Consider the following 20,552-nt stretch of genomic DNA (forward strand, 5'->3'; position numbering starts at 1 on the left):
TTATACATCAAAATGTGCGTCTCCATCCTCCGACACCACGCATTACTTTTCTCTTTCAAAAGTGTTACCGCGGCGACGCTAGACGCCGAAAAGCGCGCCCACCCTTCATCTGATTGGTTCAGACAGAAAAAACTTTGCGCCTCAAGCCCCACAATACGGTTTGACGTACATGAACGAAAATCGCTACACACCTGTATCATGTCACTACTTAAAGAAAAGTCTCTTGGCGCCATGGCCGAAACAGAACAGGAAGTCGGCCATTTTGAAAATTCTGAATTAATTGCGTAATTTTGGAGCAATATATGCCATTCCTTCGAGAATTAATACGGCCCGAACCGTATCGTGAACCCAGATGTGTTATACATCAAAATGTGCGTCTCCATCCTGCGACTACACGCATTACTTTTCTCTTTCAAAAGTGTTACCGTGGCGACGCTAGACGCCAACAAGCGCACCCCCCCTTCATCTGATTGGTCCATATTTGATAGTTCCCCAAAAGGCACCAAATTTGGCATGCAAGCCAGGCCTGGCGATAAATTTGATATTTCATGGTTTGCATTAATGGGCGTGGCAAAATGGCTCAACAGCGCCCCCCGGAAAACTTTGTGCCTCAAGCCCCACAATACGGTTTGACGTACATGCACGAAAATCGCTACACACCTGTATCATGGCACAACTTAAAGAAAAGTCTCTTGGAGCCATGGCCGAAACCGAACAGGAAGTCGGCCATTTTGAAATCTGATTGGTCCATATTTGATAGTTCTCCAAAAGTCACCAAATTTTGCATGCAAGACAGACTTGGCGATAAATTTGATATTTCATGGTTTGCATTAATGGGCGTGGCCTAACGGCTCAACAGCGCCCCCTAGAATACTTTTATCTGCCATAACTTTTGAATGGTTTGACATAGGAAGTCGTGGGTGGTGTCATGGGACTCTGTAATGAGTCCTTAAGCTTCGTTGGCCTTAATTAGCCCCGCCCCTTCTTCTGATTGGTTGTCCCTTTTTTCTGCTATAACTTTTTAATGGTTTGACTCCCGCTTCCTGATTCAAACGTCTGCCGGCCCCGCCCCCCGACCAATCAGTGGCGAGTAGGGTGATGACGGCCCCGCCCCCCGACCAATCAGTGGCGAGTAGGGTGATGACGGCCCCGCCCCCCGACCAATCAGCTGTTGTAATGTGGTGACGTTAGAAATAGTCCCGTGCTCAGCCCGGTTAGAACCGCGGTTGAATGGTTACAGAAAAAGTAATAATAAAATAGTAGTGTTTTACTAATATTTATACCTTACAAATATTTAAAAAATTAGAAAAAAAAAGTTCCAGACATTATATCGCTATCTTGGTCTCTTCTAAGCCAGGAAATCAATGTGAGGTATCAGCTGAGATATAGCTCAACCATATCATTGCGATCTTTGGTGCCGGTGGTTGGGAGTTCGAGCCTGGCAGGATGCTGCAAATTTTGTGTTTTTTTTTACATCAAGATGTGCGTCTCTTTCCTGCGACGACGCACATTACTTTTCTCTTTCAAAAGTGTTACCGTGGCGACGCTAGACGTGAAAAAGCGCTCGTCCCCTTCATTTGATTGGTCCATATTTGATAGTTCTCCAAAAGTCACCAAATTTTGCATGCAAGCCAGGCCTGGTGATACATTTGATATTTAATGGTTTGCATTAATGGGCGTGGCCTAACGGCTCAACAGCGCCCCCTAGAATACTTTTCTCTGCCATAACTTTTGAATGGTTTGACATAGGAAGTTGTGGGTGGTGTCATGGGACTCTGTAATGAGTCCTTGACCTTCATTGGCCTGAATTAGCCCGGCCCCTTCTTCTGATTGGTTGTTCCTTTTTTCTGCTATAACTTTTGAATGGTTTGACATAGAGAGTCGTGGGTGGTGTCAGGTCTGATATGCTTATGGGGGGCGGTGAACGTGAGTGCGAGGGCCCGTTCATCGCTGCTTGCAGCTTTAATTATTATTATTATTTTTCTTCTGACAAAGTGATGGCCTTTTTGCCCCCCTTAACATGCCCAAAAAGTCACCAAATTTTGCACCCAAGTCAGGCCTGGCGAAAAATTTGATATTTAATGGTTTGCATTAAGGGGCGTGGCAAAATGGCTCAACAGCGCCCCCTTGAAAACTTTGTGCCTCAAGCCCCACGATACGGTTTGACGTACATGCACGAAAATCGGTACACACCTGTATCATGGGACAACTTAAAGAAAAGTCTCTTGCCGTCATGCCCGAAACCGAACAGGAAGTCGGCCATTTTGAATTAATCGTGTCACTTTGGCGCAATTTATGCCATTCCTTCGGCAGTTAATTCAGCCCGAACCGTAACGTGCACCCAGGTGTATTATACATCAAAATGTGCGTCTCCCTCCTGCGACCACACGCATTACTTTTCTCTTTCAAAAGCGTTACCGTGGCGACGCTAGACGCCAAAAAGCGCGCCCACCCTTCATCTGGTTGGTTCAGACAGAAAAAACTTTGCGCCTCAAGCCCCATAATACGGTTTGACGTACATGAACGAAAATTGGTACACTCCTGTATCATGTCGCAACTAAAAGAAAAGTCTCTTGGCGCCATGGCCGAAATCGAACAGGAAGTCGGCCATTTTGAACATTCTGAATTAATTGCGTAATTTTGGAGCAATATATGCCATTCCTTCGAGAGTTAATTCAGCCCGAACCGTATCGTGAACCCAGGTGTGTTATACATCAAAATGTGCGTCTCCATCCTGCGACTACACGCATTACTTTTCTCTTTCGAAAGGGTTACCGTGGCGACGCTAGACGCCAACAAGCGCACCCCCCCTTCATCTGATTGGTCCATATTTGATAGTTCCCCAAAAGGCACCAAATTTGGCATGCAAGCCAGGCCTGGTGATAAATTTGATATTTCATGGTTTGCATTAATGGGCGTGGCAAAATGGCTCAACAGCGCCCCCCGGAAAACTTTGTGCCTCAAGCCCCACAATACGGTTTGACGTGCATGCACGAAAATCGGTACACACCTGTATCATGGCACAACTTAAAGAAAAGTCTCTTGGAGCCATGGCCAAAACCGAACAGGATGTCGGCCACTTTGAATAAATTGTGTCATTTTGGCGAAATTTATGCCATTCCTTCGAGAGTTAATTCAGCCCGAACCGTATCGTGCACCCAGGTGTGTTATACATCAAAATGTGCGTCTACATCCTGCGACACCACGCATTACTTTTCTCTTTCAAAAGTGTTACCGTGGCGACGCTAGACGCCAAAAGGCGCGCCCCCCCTTCATGTGATTGGTCCATATTTGATAGTTCTCCAAAAGTCACCAAATTTTGCATGCAAGCCAGGCCTGGTGATAAATTTGATATTTCATGGTTTGCATTAATGGGCGTGGCCTAACGGCTCAACAGCGCCACCTTGAATACTTTTCTCTGCCATAACTTTTGAATGGTTTGACATAGAGAGTCGTGGGTGGTGTCATCAGATTCTGTATGGAGTCCTTGACCTTCATTGGCCTGAATTAGCCCCGCCCCTTCTTCTGATTGGTTGTCCCTTTTTTCTGCTATAAACTTTGAATGGTTTGACATAGGAAGTCGTAGGTGGTGTCAAGGGACTCTGCAATGAGTCCTTGAGCTTCTTTGGCCTGAATTAGCCCCGCCCCTTCTTCTGATTGGTTGTCCCTTATTTGTAATAAAATCGCCACGAGCCGCCAGTCGCTCTCGCGCTGACTCCCGCTTCCTGATTCAAACGTCTGCCGGCCCCGCCCCCCGACCAATCGGTGGCGAGTAGGGTGATGACGGCCCCGCCCCCCGACCAATCGGTGGCGAGTAGGGTGATGACGGCCCCGCCCCCCGACCAATCAGTGGCGAGTAGGGTGATGACGGTCCCGCCCCCCGACCAATCAGCTCCCTGTAATGTGGTGACGTCAGAAATATTCCCAGCTCAGCCCGGTTACAACCTTGGCAGAATGGTTACAGAAAAAGTAATAATTAAAATAGTAGGGTTTTACTAATATTTATAACTTACAAATATTTAAAAAAATTAGAAAAAACAGCTCCAGACTTACATTACTAAATATCGATATGTTGGTCTCTCCTAAGTTAGTAGGTCAAATATAAATGAGAAGCTGAGTCTTAGCTCAGCCAGAGTGTTCCCGTCTTTGGAGTCAGAGATCAGAGTTCGATTCCCGCAGTATCCAGAAGTTTTTGTCAGCAATTTTTTTTTTTTCTACATCAATATGTGCGTCCCTGTCCTGCAACGACGCACATTACTTTTCTCATTTAAAAGCGTTACCGCGGCAACGCTAGACACCAAAAAGTGCGCCCACCCTTCATCTGATTGGTTCAGAGGGAAAAAACTTTGAGCCTCAAGCCCCATAATACGGTTTGACGTACATGAACGAAAATCGGTACACACCTGTATCATGTCGCAACTTAAAGAAAAGTCTCTTGGCGCCATGGCCGAAATTGAACAGGAAGTCGGCCATTTTGAATTAATTGTGTAATTTTGGCGCAATTAATGCCATTCCTTCGGCAATTAATACGGCCCGAACCGTAACGTGCATCCAGGTGACTTATACCTCAAAATGTGCGTCTCCATCTTGCGACTACGCGCATTACTTTTCTCTTTCAAAAGTGTTACCGTGGCGATGCTAGACGCCAAAAAGCGTGCCCCCTTAATCTGATTGGTCCATATTTGATAGTTCTCCAAAAGTCACCAAATTTTGCATGCAAGCCAGGCCTGGTGATAAATTTGATATTTCATGGTTTGCATTAATGGGCGTGGCAAAATGGCTCAACAGCACCCCCCGGAAAACTTTTCTCTGCCATAACTTTTGAATGGTTTGACATAAAGAGTCATGGGTGGTGTCATGGGACTCGGTATTGAGTCCTTGACCATAATTGGTGAAAATTAGCCCCGCCCCTTCTTTTGATTGGTTGTCCCTATTTCCTGCTATAACTTTTGAATGGTTTGACATGGAGAGTCGTGGGTGGTGTCATCAGACTCTGTATGGAGTCCTTGACCTTCATTGGCCTGAATTAGCCCCGCCCCTTCTTGTGATTGGTTGTCCCTTTTTTCTGCTATAACTTTTGAATGGTTTGACATAGGAAGTCGTGGGTGGTGTCATTTCTGATATGCTTATGGGGGGCGGCGGCCGTGAGTGCGAGGGCCCGTTCATCGCTGCTTGCAGCTTTAATTTACTATTTTTTTTTTAATTTTTATTATTATTATTTATTTTATTTTTTATTTTAATTTTTTTTCTATTCCCAAAGGAAAATTAATGATGATAACTGTGGGGGGAGGGATGGGGAGAGGGAGGAAAAAAAAAAAAAGGTATGTTCATCGGTTTTGCTCTGTATTGTGGAAACAATCTGCCAATAAAAACATATTAAAAAAAACATTTTTGGATGTTCGATGCAGATTTATTTCTGCCCTAATTTCACATCATAACTCCACTAACCAGGCAAGCAATCTAGCAGGACAGAGAGGTAGATGATTGAGCTTAATGTTTAATTACAGTAGGCTCCAGCTAAACATGGAAATACCCAATTAAGCTGCAGGTACACTATCTTTCCAAATAACAGGGCATTAAACCAAAATGGTGAACACTAGCATGTCCCTATATTCATGGGCGCTACATTTTTATTGTATTTTGTCTGGTTTTCTTTTCAGCTTTTGATACTTGTATCTTGTCACAACATTTGATGTATAGCCACTTGCCCTTTTCTACTTAAAGGATCTGAAGGGCATCTCTTTCATCCTTGCATCCATCTATCCATCCATCCGTGTTCAAGCCGCTTATCCAAATCAGTCTGTGCAAGCAGGATAAGCAGAGTAACCCCAAAAGTGAATTTGCCCATAAATTCCCAGCAGCTGCTCTTTTGGTGTTAGCAGACCCTCAAAGGCCAGCTGGCAAATGCACTAGCGTCCCTTGAGGGGGTTTGCCTAGCGGTCTCCTCCCAGACAGTCATGCTCGGTGTCAGACGGTCAAACCGAGCACCTGCAGAGACAGCTTTTCACTTAGGCCGAAGCAGGCCAGAGGCTCCTCACACGACGGTTCAGCAGCAGCTCATTCTCAAGTCCTCCTACACTGCAGTTTGCTCCTCATGCAAGCCGCCCACACACATTCATCTCAGCCGCTCCTGCAGCTAAACTCATATACTTTTTTAGTGTTTAGCTACATGTAATGTGTTTTCTATTTAGCAGTTCTCTACCACTGATTACAGCCGGACTTTGTCAAATGTTGGATGCAGTATGAATTAGATAGGGATTTGAAATTATGTAGAACCATAACCTTATTTAAAAAAACATTGAAAAGAAAGATGATGTCCTTATATTAAATTAATGAGTGGTAATGCTTGCTATGTTGATTTGGGTATTTATTTAATTGGTGATTTGCTTTGATTTTTTTAAGGATGAAGGTAACATGTTACAACAGAGTATTAGGGCCAAACTAAGAAAAAAAAAGAAGGAAATTACGAAAATAAAGTCATAATAATATGAGAATAAAGTCGTAATATTACGAGAATAAAATCGTAATATTAAATATATTATAAATATATAAATATAACTTCACAAGATGCTCAATATTCAACATTTTAATACACTCTTCCTGTTAGAGTTCTCATAAATTAACACTTTATTCTTGTAATATTACGACTTTATTCTCATAAATTAACACTTTATTCTTGGAATATTACGACTTTATTCTCATAAATTGCGACTTTATTCTCGTAATGTTACGACTTTATTCTCGTAATATTACGACTTTATTCTCGTAATATTACGACTTTATTCTCATAATATTACGACTTTATTCTCATAATATTACGACTTTATTCTCATAATATTACGACTTTATTCTCGTAATATTACTTTATTCTCATAATATTACGACTTTATTCTCATAAATTACGACTTTATTCTCGTAATGTTACGACTTTATCCTCGTAATATTACGACTTTATTCTATTACGACTTTATTCTTGCAACATTATGACTTTATTCTCGTAATTTCCTATATTTTTTTTTGTTTGGCCCTAATTATTATTCTCATAATATTACTTTATTCTCATAATATGACGACTTTATTCTCGTAATGTTACGACTTTATTCTCGTAATATTACTTTATTCTCGTAATATGACGACTTTATTCTCGTAATATTACGACTTTATTCTCATAATATTACGACTTTATTCTCATAATATTACGACTTTATTCTCATAATATGACGACTTTATTCTCGTAATATTACGACTTTATTCTCATAATATTACGACTTTATTCTCATAATATTACGACTTTATTCTCATAAATTACGACTTTATTCTCGTAATGTTACGACTTTATCCTCGTAATATTACGACTTTATTCTATTACGACTTTATTCTTGCAACATTATGACTTTATTCTCGTAATTTCCTATTTTTTTTTTTGTCTTAGTTTGGCCCTAATACTCCGTCGTAGCATGTAGACTGCACCTTTATTTTAAAAATATTTTTTTATTTCTTGAGGAATTTTTGTTATCCCCATGGAGGCAATTTGTTTTACTGGCAGTCTTTCTCTTACTTCTTACTTTTATTTCATTAATTTAATTAATCTTTTTGAGGGTAGGCAAATAATAAGCTTTGCTTCAGCCTACCCCTTTTTCGGTCTAGATGTTATTTGTTTATTTGTATATTGGAAACTTTTTTATAATGTTTTCTTTGAACAGTGTATTCATTTTCTTGTTGTCATTTTTATTCTTTGTTTTTGGAAATGGAAATTACGAGAATAAAGTCATAATAATATGAGAATAAAGTCGTAAAATTACGAGAATAAAGTCATAATATTACCAGAATAAAGTCGTAATATTTTGAGAATAAAGTCGTAATATTTTGAGAATAAAGTCGTAATATTACGAGAATAAAGTCGTAATATTAAATATATTATAAATATATAAATATAACTTCACAAGATGCTCAATATTCAACATTTTAACACAGGGAGAAGATGCTCTTCCTGTTAGAGGTCTCATAAATTATATTCTCATAATATTACGACTTTATTCTCATAAATTACGACTTTATTCTCGTAATGTTACGACTTTATTCTCGTAATATTACGACTTTATTCTCGTAATGTTACGACTTTATTCTCGTAATGTTACGACTTTATTCTCGTAATATTACAACATTATTCTCGTAATATTATGAAGTTATTCTTATAATATTACGACTTTATTCTATTACAACTTTATTCTCGCAACATTATGACTTTATTCTCGTAATTTTACGACTTTATTCTCATTATATTATGACTTTATTCTCGTAATTTCCTATATTTTTTTTTGTTTGGCCCTAATACTCCGTCATAAAAATAAACTAAACTAAACTAAAACAAATTCAAATTATCACTCAAAATTAGTTTTTAAATTATTATTATTATTATGATTATTATCATTAGTATTATCTGGCTAAGAACAAAGTAAGTGTGGTTGTACTATTGAATGGTTATGATTTTTATACTTCTTTATTTCTTTATGTTCCCATTCCACCTTCTGTACTGATGTATAGGTAACAAATGCATAAAATAGAGTATGGATTTAGCATCAAAGTGAGGAACTGACTCAGTGAGGTCATCAATGATCTTCTGCTGCTGATTGATCTCGTCTCGAAGGCGGCTGAGCTGCTTGCTGTGTGTCTCACGGTGTGACTCCATCTGCTGCTCCACAGCCCTCTGAGGTATCAGCAACAAGAAAGAAAAGGGGAGACCATTTAAAAAAGAAGTATATTTGACAGATAGGAGATAGAAAAACATTAAATGGGTACAAAGGAAGAACAAAATGATTAAATTAACAAGAGGAAAGCATTGCACACATCAGTACACACGTGGACATGAAAAGCTGTAAGGACTGAGCACACGTGCAACACACATGCCGAGCTGCAGCAGCACACTGACACTGAGGATGAATGTGACACCACACTAATGAAACTGCATCATGTTGCACAAAAACACAAACACTGACATCCAGAAACATTCACATGAAGGGAAACACACTGGACTATCGGTTTCACTGCAGCACAAACGCCCTGTGGCATCGTTTCAGTAAGCTGCTGCAGCAGCACATTTGTCATTAACTTTGTCATCTAATGATGGGGAAAGTCGGACCTGGGAATACAGTCTTCTTCAGTGTCTTAATGTCTTAATATTTCCTAGAAAATTGGGGAACCTTTTAGGCTCATTTATAGGCGCTTTTCCATGTTTAGTCCCAATACCTTGCATTGGGCATGAGGAAATACTCTTATTTTCGCTATTATGCCTGGTTATCTTTGATAATATTTCACCAAAAGATCAATTTGAACAGTTCTTATCCCAATTTTATGAATATCAACAATTTGCTTATCTTGTTTGCTTGATGCAAACTACTGATTTGTCCTCTCTGAAAGAGCTTAACATCTTTTTCTCAACCACATGTCACCAACATGGTTGTCTGAGGAATGAGAAGCTACTTAGTCATGATTAAATAACGTGTTACTAGCTGAATTAAATATTCATATAACATTAATCATAGTAGTACGTTGCCAGTGTGAGGCTTTTATCTCTGTACTTTAAATTCATGCAGTGACTATGACAGCTGCTGGCTGTAGCTTCACATTTACTGTAAAAAAAAAAGAAAAAAAAAATCTAAAAATCACCTACACATCAGCAGTGTAATAAAAAGATAAATTGCTCTCGCTGTAGTCATGGTTACCTTCATATCACAGGAATTCTGGATTGATAAGTGATTCTCTCCGCTGGTCACTTGTGATATGCTTTCTGAAGTACATTTTTACATTTAAAGACACAGAAAGGGAAGAGAAACAGAAGCCAATGTAAAAAACAGTGTAATAGAAGGGTTGACAGTGTATTGCTGAGTTTAGCGTCATTTGCTGATGCTGATGAAAGAAGTGACTTTCAGAGGTGTCAAGTAACAAAGTAAGTACAAATACTTCGTTACCTTACTTAAGTAGAAATTTTGGTTATCTATACACTGGAGTAATTATTTTTCAGACGACTTTTTACTTTTACTCCTTACATTTTCACGCAATTTTCTGTACTTTTAACTCCTTACATTTTAAAAACAGCCTCGTTACTCTATTTCATTTCGGCCTTTAAAAAAAAAACTATCCAGTTAAATTGCTCCATCCGGATAGAGTGAATTTGGTTGTGGTTGTTTCAGATGTTCTTGTCCAGTTTTGTTCTTACATCCGTTCCCTCAGATTCAACTAAACTTGGATGTACATTCCAATAAAGGTTAGGATAAATGATAACATGCCTCTGAAGTTTGACTTTTTGCACCATTACAATACTTATAGGCAACTAGTCATCATATCTGCTGCTCTCTGAAACACATGTTAATGCTCAATAATACACATATATGCTTCTTTAATATATTTGCATTATACTAAGATACATTCATTTTCAATGGCTTTTGTCCTTAATGGCTTTTTCCCCCTTACATTACTTTTACTTGTATACTTTAAGTAGTTTTGAAACCAGTACTTTTATACTTTTACTTGAGTAAAAAACTTGAGTTGATACTTCAACTTCTACAAGAGTATTTTTAAACTCTAGTATCTATACTTCTACCTGAGTAATGAATGTGAATACTTTTGACACCTCTGGTGACTTTGACCTAAATGTTATTGCACAACATTAACAACTCGTCATGTTGATAGAGGTCAGCGTGATCTAAGCCATACCTTGAAGGAGATAAGATCAATTTGTTAATTGTCTTTTTTGTGTCACACTAACCTGGTATTGACTTATCGCTGTTCCTGGTGCCTGATGAAATCTGTAGCTCGCACTACGCTGTGTGATCAACGTCACCTGGAGCATGTTAAGTTAATCTACTACTGTAAGGACCATTTATTTTTCCTGTTGAGTCAGACCAAATTTGACAAGACTTAAAGTCCACTAGGTATTTAATTCCGCTCTCTGGTAGAGGAAGAATGGCTTACAACGCCTCTGGCCTGATGTACAAATGTTGTTAGGGCACTGAGAAATAGCTGCAGCTTGTTTTCTTTATTGTCAAGGGGATGTGAAGGCCTCTAGCATAGATTAAAGCTTAAAAGCGGTTTCCTGTGTTTCACCTTGGTGGCACAAAATGCAGCAAAGTATTGTGTCCCTCTTCATGATTTATTTTGTCTGGGCTTGATTTTCTTTGACAGTGAGAGTTCTGGCCGGACACTTGTCTTTGACATCTCAAGTCTGCAATCTATGAATTGCAACTCAGGTGAATTTAAACATTGTCCTTCAATCTGTAATGAGGCATTAATGTCACACAAAACTGAGGACCATTATTTATAGTTTAATCCCTGGAGGACATTGTCTTTTTAAAATGTTGTGGATTGGAAGAAAATGTCTAGTTAACATTTTACCTTTGGTTAGATTTTCATTGAAAGAAGAAAAAAGGAAACTTTCTTTTGCAACCAGTTATGTGCTTATCTGACCTCCTTGAGCCTTGTATGTGGCTTGATTTACACTACAAAAACAGACCCCGCAGAAAAAGTCTAATACTCTTTAAATCTATTCAAAACGGTCTTACTTTAAATAAAAATATGTTTACCAATGGGGTAAGAAAAGTTTTCAGGACTATAATTATTAAAGCAAACTTGTCCAAAAAGGTTTACTTATTTTCTTGAAGCAAGACTTTTTTTTAAAAGTTTCATAGAAACTAGTTTTTGCAGTGTAAACATCTTCTCCCCCCCATTCATATTTAATTCTGAAAAAACTTGAAAGCTCTCCAACATTGCGACCACTTCAATTAAGTTTCTGAATCCTCAGAGTTTCTCGAGGATCCCCTTAGTGTCATATCTCAGTAAATGTTTCTGATTTGATGATCAGGTGAAAGGCATTTGAATGTTACTGGCTGGTAGTGCTACTAACCACCAATGAGAAATCCTTCCTCCATTTGGGACCCCCTGGAAAATTAGATGTTACATCTCAAGGGGCTATCCCAGGGGTCGGCAACCCGCGGCTCCAGAGCCGCATGCGGCTCTGTAGCGCCGCCCTAGTGGCTCCTGGAGCTTTTTCAAAAATGTTTGACCTTTTTTTTCCTTTTTTCCTTCTTTTTTTTCTCTTTTCTCTTTTTTTTCTTCTTTTTTTCTTTTTTCTTCTTTTCCTTTTTTTTCTCTTTTTTTCTTTTTTCCTTTCCTTTTTAATCTTCACATTTCGACTATTTTCTCGAAATTTTGACTTTTTTCTCGACATTTCGACTTGTTTCTCGAGATTGTCCTTCAACATTAATCTCGACATTTCCACTTTGTTCTCGAAATATCGACTTTTTTCTTGAAATTTCGACTTTTTTCTCAATATTTCAACTTTTTTCTCTAAATTTCGACTTTTTTCTCGACATTTCGACTTTTTTCTCAAGATTGTACTTCAACATTAATCGTGACATTTCAACTTTTTTCTTGACTTTTTTCTCGACATTTTGACTTTTTTCTTGACATTTCTACTTTTTTCTCGAAGTGCATAATGAAAAAAAAAATCTTCCCCCAGTTATAACTAATATAGATACATGCAGCATGTGCTTGCCTTCATTCTAAGACTTTTAATTTTTTGAGGCTACAGACATATTTGTTTTTTGTGTTTTTGGTCCAATATGGCTCTTTCAACATGTTGGGTTGCCGACCCCTGGGCTATCCTTTAACAAATTCTAAATTAATTCCTCAGGCTTAGATCTGTATTTTGTGCAAATGTCGATGGCTTCAAACACCTACTAAAGTCCCAAAAGGGCAAACTAAGTTGCTGAAAACAGACGTTACTATATTGACGGTTTTGCATTCCAACAGTATCATTTAACTCAGCAGCCTCATAAAGCTGGTGACTGTGCTCTGTATCCTCGACGAAATTTTAATTTTTCAAAGGTCAGCTATATTTTTCCGTTTTCTTTTAACAGACTTGATAAACTGAGGACAATATAACTTTTCACAGGATATCACTCAGCTGTACCCCGAGCTTGGAGTTTGGCCAGCTCCTCGGTCAGAGAGTCGTATCCGTCCTCCAGCTTTCTCTTCTTCAGCTCCACGGTCTGCATGTACTCCGTAAGATACCGGATCTTTGCCTCGTGCTGAAAATCACATGCGTCACAGATGCAAATCAGCAAAAGAAAATACTACACAATAGGAATGGGCGATATTTTACCGTTCACGATATACCGTCAAAAAAATTCCTCACGATAAGAATTTGTCATCTCACGGTAAAAACGATAAATTCCCGTTGATGACGTTTTCGTGTAAAGCTGATTTATGGTTCTGTGTTAAATCCACGCACAACGTACGTGAAGGAAGGAAGGAAGGAAGGAAGGAAGGAAGGAAGGAAGGAAGGAAGGAAGGAAGGAAGGAAGGAAGGAAGGAAGGAAGGAAGGAAGGAGGGAGGGAAGGAAGGAAGGAAGGAAGGAAGGAAGGAAGGAAGGAAGGAAGGAAGGAAGGAAGGAAGGAAGGAAGGAAGGAAGGAAGGAAGGAAGGAAGGAAGGAAGGAAGGAAGGAAGGAAGGAAGGAAAGGAGGAAGGAAGGGAGAAAGGAAGGGAGAAAAGAGGAAGGGAAGAAGGAAGGAGAGAGCAGGAGGAAAGAAGGAAGGAAGGAAAAAAAGAAGGAAGGAAGGAAGGAAGAAAACAAGGAAAGGAGGAAGGAAGGAAGGAAGGAAGGAAGGGAGAAAACAAGGAAAGAAGGAAGGAAGGAAGGAAGGAAGGAAGGAAGGAAGGAAGGAAGGAAGGGAGAAAACAAGGAAAGAAGGAAGGAAGGGAGAAAAGAGGAAGAAGGAAGGAAGGAAGGAAGGAAGGAAGGAAGGAAGAAAACAAGGAAAGGAGGAAGGAAGGAAGGAAGGAAGGAAGGAAGGAAGGAAGGAAGGAAGGAAGGAAGGAAGGAAGGAAGGAAGGAAGGAAGGAAGGAAGGAAGGAAGGAAACAAGGAAAGGAGGAAGGAAGGAAGGAAGGAAGGAAGGAAGGAAGGAAGGAAGGAAGGAAGGAAGGAAGGAAGGGAGAAAACAAGGAAAGAAGGAAGGAAGGGAGAAAAGAGGAAGAAGGAAGGAAGGAAGGAAGGAAGGAAGGAAGGAAGGAAGGAAGGAAGGAAGAAAACAAGGAAAGGAGGAAGGAAGGAAGGAAGGAAGGAAGGAAGGAAGGAAGGAAGGAAGGAAGGAAGGAAGGAAGGAAGGAAGGAAGGAAGGAAGGAAGGAAAGGAGGAAGGAAGGGAGAAAGGAAGGGAGAAAAGAGGAAGGGAAGAAGGAAGGAGAGAGCAGGAGGAAAGAAGGAAGGAAGGAAAAAAAGAAGGAAAGGAGGAAGGAAGGAAGGAAGGAAGAAAACAAGGAAAGGAGGAAGGAAGGAAGGAAGGAAGGAAGGAAGGAAGGAAGAAAACAAGGAAAGGAGGAAGGAAGGAAGGAAGGAAGGAAGGAAGGAAGGAAAGAAGGAAGAAAACAAGGAAAGGAGGAAGGAAGGAAGGAAGGAAGGAAGGAAGGAAGGAAGGAAGGAAGGAAGGAAGGAAGGAAGGAAGGAAGGAGGAGAAGGAAGAAAACAAGGAAAGGAGGAAGGAAGGAAGGAAGGAAGGAAGGAAGAAAACAAGGAAAGGAGGAAGGAAGGAAGGAAGGAAGGAAGGAAGGAAGGAAGGAAGGAAGGAAGGAAGGAAGGAAGGGAGAAAACAAGGAAAGAAGGAAGGAAGGGAGAAAAGAGGAAGAAGGAAGGAAGGAAGGAAGGAAGGAAGGAAGGAAGAGAAGGAAGGAAGAAAACAAGGAAAGGAGGAAGGAAGGGAGAAAAGAGGAAGGGAAGAAGGAAGGAGAGAGCAGGAGGAAAGAAGGAAGGAATGAAGGAAGGAAGGAAATGAGCCTGAAAGAAAGAAAGAAAGAAAGAAAGAAAGAAAGAAAGAAAGAAAGAAAGAAAGAAAGAAAGAAAGAAAGAAAGAAAGAAAGAAAGAAAGAAAGAAAGAAAGAAGGATAAATTCCCGTTGATGACGTTTTTGTGTAACAAACATGGCGGATCTGAGAGCGAGATAGATTTATAGTTACAAAGGTGGAGTTGAATTGGTATTTTTTTATCATCATTTTTATCGTTATCAGGATAAATGCCAGAAATTATCGTGATACATTTTTTAGTCCATACCGCCCATCCCTACTACACAAAGCAAAAGGTGTCTAGTTTCTTCTGAGCTGAATGAATACAGAGCAGTTTCATGATGAATATTCATGATCTCCAGTCATTAAAGAGTTTAGCTTACACACCCAAGATCGTAAAATTAAAATTATGATGGCTTACGGCAACCTCGACTACAGACAGAATATAAAACATGGCACACTTTCAGAATGAGAGCAAAAAATTTAAATCCCCACAAACACACACAGCTCTTCATCAGAGCAATTTACATCACACAAAGGACTACGCAACTATTTGTGATAGTAATTAAACTCATGAAGAAATGTATGCTGAGAAGTTAATTGTGAACATAATTATTGTTTTACTGGGAGTTTTCAGCATCTATCCCATATTATTTATTGAATCAAGATTACTGAAACTTGATGATTTGGTTAAGTTACAGAAACTCACAATCATGTACACAGCTAAAAGTAAATTATTACCAGAAAACTTACAATACATGTTTACTTTCAGTTTAAATAACGAAGATAGTCGTAGAAAATGTAATTTTAAACATTTATTTGCCCGAACAACCTTAAAGCAGATGAGCACTTCAATTGTTGGAATTAAGTTATGGAATTCATTAAATTATGATTTAAAGGGCTGTATAAACATATTTAAGTTTAAATATAAATTTAAAGAGAAAAAAATAGCAATGTATGGATGAAATAGTCTAAATATATAATATATGCGTATAGAGACAGACAATTTATTTTCTTGTTTTTCTTTTCTTGTGATATTAACTAAGTAATTGTGCAGACCATCTGTTATTATTGTTCAATTTTGTTTTGAGGGAGGGGCAGGTATAATAAGATTTTCTTCTTCCTGCTCCTTTCTGGTTATGGAATATACTTTTGATTGTGTTGTCATTTTACTTGCTTGTTTCTTTTCTTTGCATATTTCCATGATCGGAATAAATAAAAATGAAATGAAATGAAATGAAATATCATATTTTTAATTACTACAGTTTTGATGTTTATCTACCTTTTCTTTCAGATATCACAACTAATAGCTGATTCATGGCTCTGCATCTTCACCTGTGAGATGAGGAGGTGACATGACGACAGCTCTCTGCTCGTCTCCTCCATCTTGCGGTGACACTCCATTTGGAGCTTCTCCAGGTGCCGACAGCGCTTCACCATGGACTTCACCTCCGATTTTATCTTGTTGATGTAGAGGCGAGCCACTGTGAACTCTTCCTCAATCACGCCGGTGATTTCCATGGGCTGGAGATGAATAAGATACGGAGGAGCAGAGACGGTTGAATGACTAGTTAGAAGTCGATGTCTGATAAAGATTGAGTTGGGACAGTTTAAAGACATTTGAAAAAAACCAAAGAGGCAGAGAGGGAGAGGGCTTAGAGTTTTTTTGGCATCTTGTGTGCATAAGCATTAAGTTAACAGCATCGTTCAGCAGATGCTATGTCTTGGCTACGAGGGAATGAGCTGTGGAGGATGAAACAAACGTCTTTATCAGTTTATTTATTACATATGACAGCAGATGGCAACGTCAGTAAACCGTCCTTGGATGGAAGATCCCATAGTCTTGTATAAGCCTTAGAATGAAGGCAACACATGCTGCATGTTTCTATATTAGTTATAACTGGGGGAAGATTTTTTTTTCATTATGCTCTTCGAGAAAAAAGTTGAAATGTCGAGAAAAAAGTCGAAATGTCGAGAAGAAAGTTGAAATTTTGAGAAAAAAAAAGTCGAAATGTCGAGATTAATGTTGAAGTACAATTTCGAGAAAAAAGTCAAAATGTCGAGAAAAAAGTCAAAATGTCGAGGAAATAGTAAAAATTTCGTGAAAAAAGTCTAAATGTCAAGAAAAAAGTCGAAATGTCAAGGAAAGTCAAAATTTCATTAAAAAAAGTCGAAATTAAAAAGGAAAGGAAAAGGGAAGAAAAAAAGAAGAAAAAAAGAAAAAAATGAAAAAAGAGAAAAAGAGAAAAAAAAGGAAAAAAAGGAAAAAAAAGGTCAAACAATTTTGAAAAAGCTCCAGGGAGCCACTAGGGCGGTGCTAAAGAGCCGCGGGTTGCCGACCCCTGCCATAGTGGAAAGGGAAAAGATGGGAGATTGAAGCGTTCTATTATCAGTTGTTTTATAAAAGTGCATGTTTCCTTTGCACTTCTTTTCCAACATCTCCAAGTGAAAGTAGTGACTGTAAACCTGCATCTTCTGCTCTGCTCACCAGCTTGATTTCCCCGTTTCCAACGATGGTGCCAAACTCCCGCAGGTCCCTCATGAGCCCGTTCAGAACCTCAGCGATGCGTTTCCTTTGGTGGCTGCTCACTTCCCGGATGTGGGACAGCTCGGCCTCTAGAGACATTAGATGAGCCTTCGGTGGGAGAGGAGGGAAACGAAGAAGGTAAAGTGTTAGGCAGGAGAATCAGACTCTGTTTCATCCTGGGACACGTCAGCATTATGGCTAGTATCAAAGGGCCTGTCGTGCAGAAACTTCTTAAATGTACAGTATCCTAAAAATAAAATCCGAAGGGTAGTTGTAACAAATTTTATAATAAGTGGCTTCCCTTTCTTACATTCTTCCACTCTCTCCAGTCCCTGCCTCCTGATTGACGGATCCCCCCTCCCTCTCTTCTTTCATTCCTCTCTTTCTTCCTCCTTTTTATCTATTTATTTACTTTTCCTTTGTTTTTGGGGTTTGTTTTTCTTTGTTTTTTTTGTTTTTTTTTTCTCTCTCCGCTTTTTTTTCATCTATTTTTTAATTTATACTGTGCAGCTTTGATACTTAAATATTACTTAGAATAATTTTCATTTATTTGTCATTATTTTGTGTGTATTTTTTGTTCTGTTGAATCAAAAAAAAAAAAAACATCCTAAGAGGTAGACTGTATGTTCTATGACTGTATGTTCTACTGTGCCTTACCCCCTAATAAAAATATTTAAAAAAAAATAAATAAAAAAATAAAATAAAAAATAAAATCCCAATCAGCTCCATATTTTATTGTAAATAATAGATATAAATACATAACTTGTGTGGCAGCGTGCAGACGCCTAACAGAAAAATCTGCTGTAAAAAAATACCGGCTTGTCTGCATTGGACAGAAACATGTTTTTCCTTTTCCATCTTTAAAATGCTTCCCCTCATTATAGTTGTTTTTCTTTTCTTAGACATTTCTGCTTTAAACCTTTGATATGGTGGACGTCGTCATGGTGCAGGTAATGGAATCAAGATGCATTGTGGGATGTATCATTAAGGTACATCTCTAAAAAAAATAGTTTTTCTTAGTAAATAATTATCTTTTCACACTGTCGGGGGCCAGGTAAAGTGGATTTGCTCCACAGGCCTTGATAGTGACATTTCTGGTGCTACGAAACAGTGCTCTTGTGAAATTACTAAACAAAACAACAAAAAGAAAAAGAAAAAAGCACACAACTCTACAATGTTGTTCCTGGAATCTGCTGAAGCCAGAATCTCACTCTGGGGGGGGTCACAGTTGTGAGTTACCCCAGTTACCCTGTGGTAAATGGACAGAACAAACACAATCATTCATGCTGTCTTTCTAACATTACTGTTTTTCTCTGCACTCTATCAACCACCTCACCATCCCATTGGTTAGCTATCGCCATTTTAACAGTCTGCATCTTTACTCTTTCACTCCCCACATAGTTTAGTTTAGTTTATTTAGCACATACCATAAAAAAAAACATTACACAAATAAGTGCAGTTACAAGAAACTGTGCAGGGAGGAGCGAGCAAGCCAGTATGCTTATGAGGAGCCCCCACCTAATAACAGTTAACAAAATAGTTATGAGGATACAAAATCATAAAAATAAAAATAAATAATATATCATAAAAATTGCATGCAGAACATGAATGAAAATAAAATAAAAAAAAATAAAAAAAAGAAAATAAAAAAATGACTGTAGACATGATCATGAAAATATGATTATTATGCTGAACAAATGGCAACACAGAATATGAAGTGCAAAAGAACATTAACAGTGGGAAAAGCAAGAGCTTTCTTGACTACATTGTTGAATTAAATGCTCTCTTCAGCGACTTTAGAAAATGGATAGGAACCTACAATTGTTTGCAATATGGTACCAACTATTCCAGACTTTGACACCTCTAAATCTAAACAAAAATTGGCTTCTAGATTCCAGACATTTAGGCGGATGTAGGGCGAGGGCCTGCCGTGTTGAGTAGGAATGAAATTGAGAGTTTGTGGCAAAGTATGACCTAAAGTGCTCAGGAACATTTCCTTCTGAGGAAAATATCTTGTAAAGAAAAATGCATATTTGGTAACTGTTGATGTCATAAATAGTAAGGATCTGTAGATTTTTAAATAAAGGAGCAGACTTCCAACCCGTGTTCAGCACGGATGTTCCAGCAGCTTAGTTATGGTATTTCATGTATGCTGTACCAGCCTACATCTTACATCTTATTGTATCAGACAGAGGCACAGCTGGAATGTGGGTCTTGCCTGACGTGGTGGATCGAGTCTCTCTCCACTGGTTCTCGTGCTCAGCGCCTGTTGTTGTGTTGAAATAATTAGTGCCTCTGTTGTCTGAGCGAACGTCCCTTGCTGACGCGTTTTTATACTGATTCTTTTCTCTTTCTCCTCTTCTGCTCAAGGCATTCAATAAGCAGAAATGGTTATATTTCATATATCTTAACTTTCCATGCAAATATTGTTATAGCAAGAAAATAAGGTTTATCATGATTGATAGATACACCCAAGGTGTTACAGTTTATCACAGGTTTTTCAAACATAAATGATGAGCTTCAGCTATTTTCTAATGGCACATTACACCTTATTAAAGGAGCATGAGGCTCCTTTTAAGAAATGAGACTCTCTAGCGCCACCCTTCACCACGACGGCCGTCGGGGGTACTGCAGCCAACAGTGAAGCCGGTGTGGGTACCAGATTGTATCGGGCTGAAATATTTTCCCCGGAAGTGTGCATTTTTTCCCCGCGATGGTATTTTTTTGCCATGTTAAGCTAGGAAGGTAGTTTTTCACCATGTCTTCACATTCAAAACGTCTTTTTTGGCAATTGCGGATTAATCAGTGAGCGCTTAATTGACGTTACATTTTTTTAATTATATTTATATAATGTATTATGACTATTTTGCTTAGACATTTACAGATTCAACAATGAGAACATATAGAGACATACACTTCTGTAAAGTCAGAAGCAGCAGATCATAGTGGAGGTAAAAGGGAGAAGAAACATATACAAGGAATTATCAGAATTATCAGTGATCTTACTGACATAGGCTAAAAAAATATTAGAGTTAAAATATTAAATAAGCAGTTAAATATTTTGATCTTAATAGACATTTTAAATTATCGATTTGCTTTATTACATTTATTAATCATCAGTTTTCAATCAGTTTCCATAAGACAATTGTGGATTTTTAAAAAATATTAAAAAATATTTTTTATATTTTTT

At 38.6% G+C, this 20,552-nt stretch overlaps 1 protein-coding gene across 2 annotated transcripts in view; it reads right to left on the reverse strand.

Annotated features, from left to right (window-relative positions):
* kif5ab (kinesin family member 5A, b) overlaps positions 1–20,552 on the reverse strand; it is a 135,333-nt gene that overhangs the window by 33,166 nt on the left and 81,615 nt on the right. For both annotated transcript variants that reach the window (XM_061726710.1, XM_061726709.1), the window contains exons 15-19: positions 17,324–17,470; positions 16,171–16,359; positions 12,968–13,085; positions 9,723–9,787; positions 8,598–8,707 (exon numbers count right to left, since the gene is read on the reverse strand). In XM_061726710.1, coding sequence (XP_061582694.1) covers positions 8,598–8,707; positions 9,723–9,787; positions 12,968–13,085; positions 16,171–16,359; positions 17,324–17,470 — 629 coding nt within the window. The remainder of the gene's footprint in view (positions 1–8,597; positions 8,708–9,722; positions 9,788–12,967; positions 13,086–16,170; positions 16,360–17,323; positions 17,471–20,552) is intronic.

This window comes from Cololabis saira, chromosome 8 (assembly GCF_033807715.1).
Source record: "Cololabis saira isolate AMF1-May2022 chromosome 8, fColSai1.1, whole genome shotgun sequence".
In the NCBI taxonomy this organism is placed as follows: domain Eukaryota; kingdom Metazoa; phylum Chordata; class Actinopteri; order Beloniformes; family Belonidae; genus Cololabis; species Cololabis saira.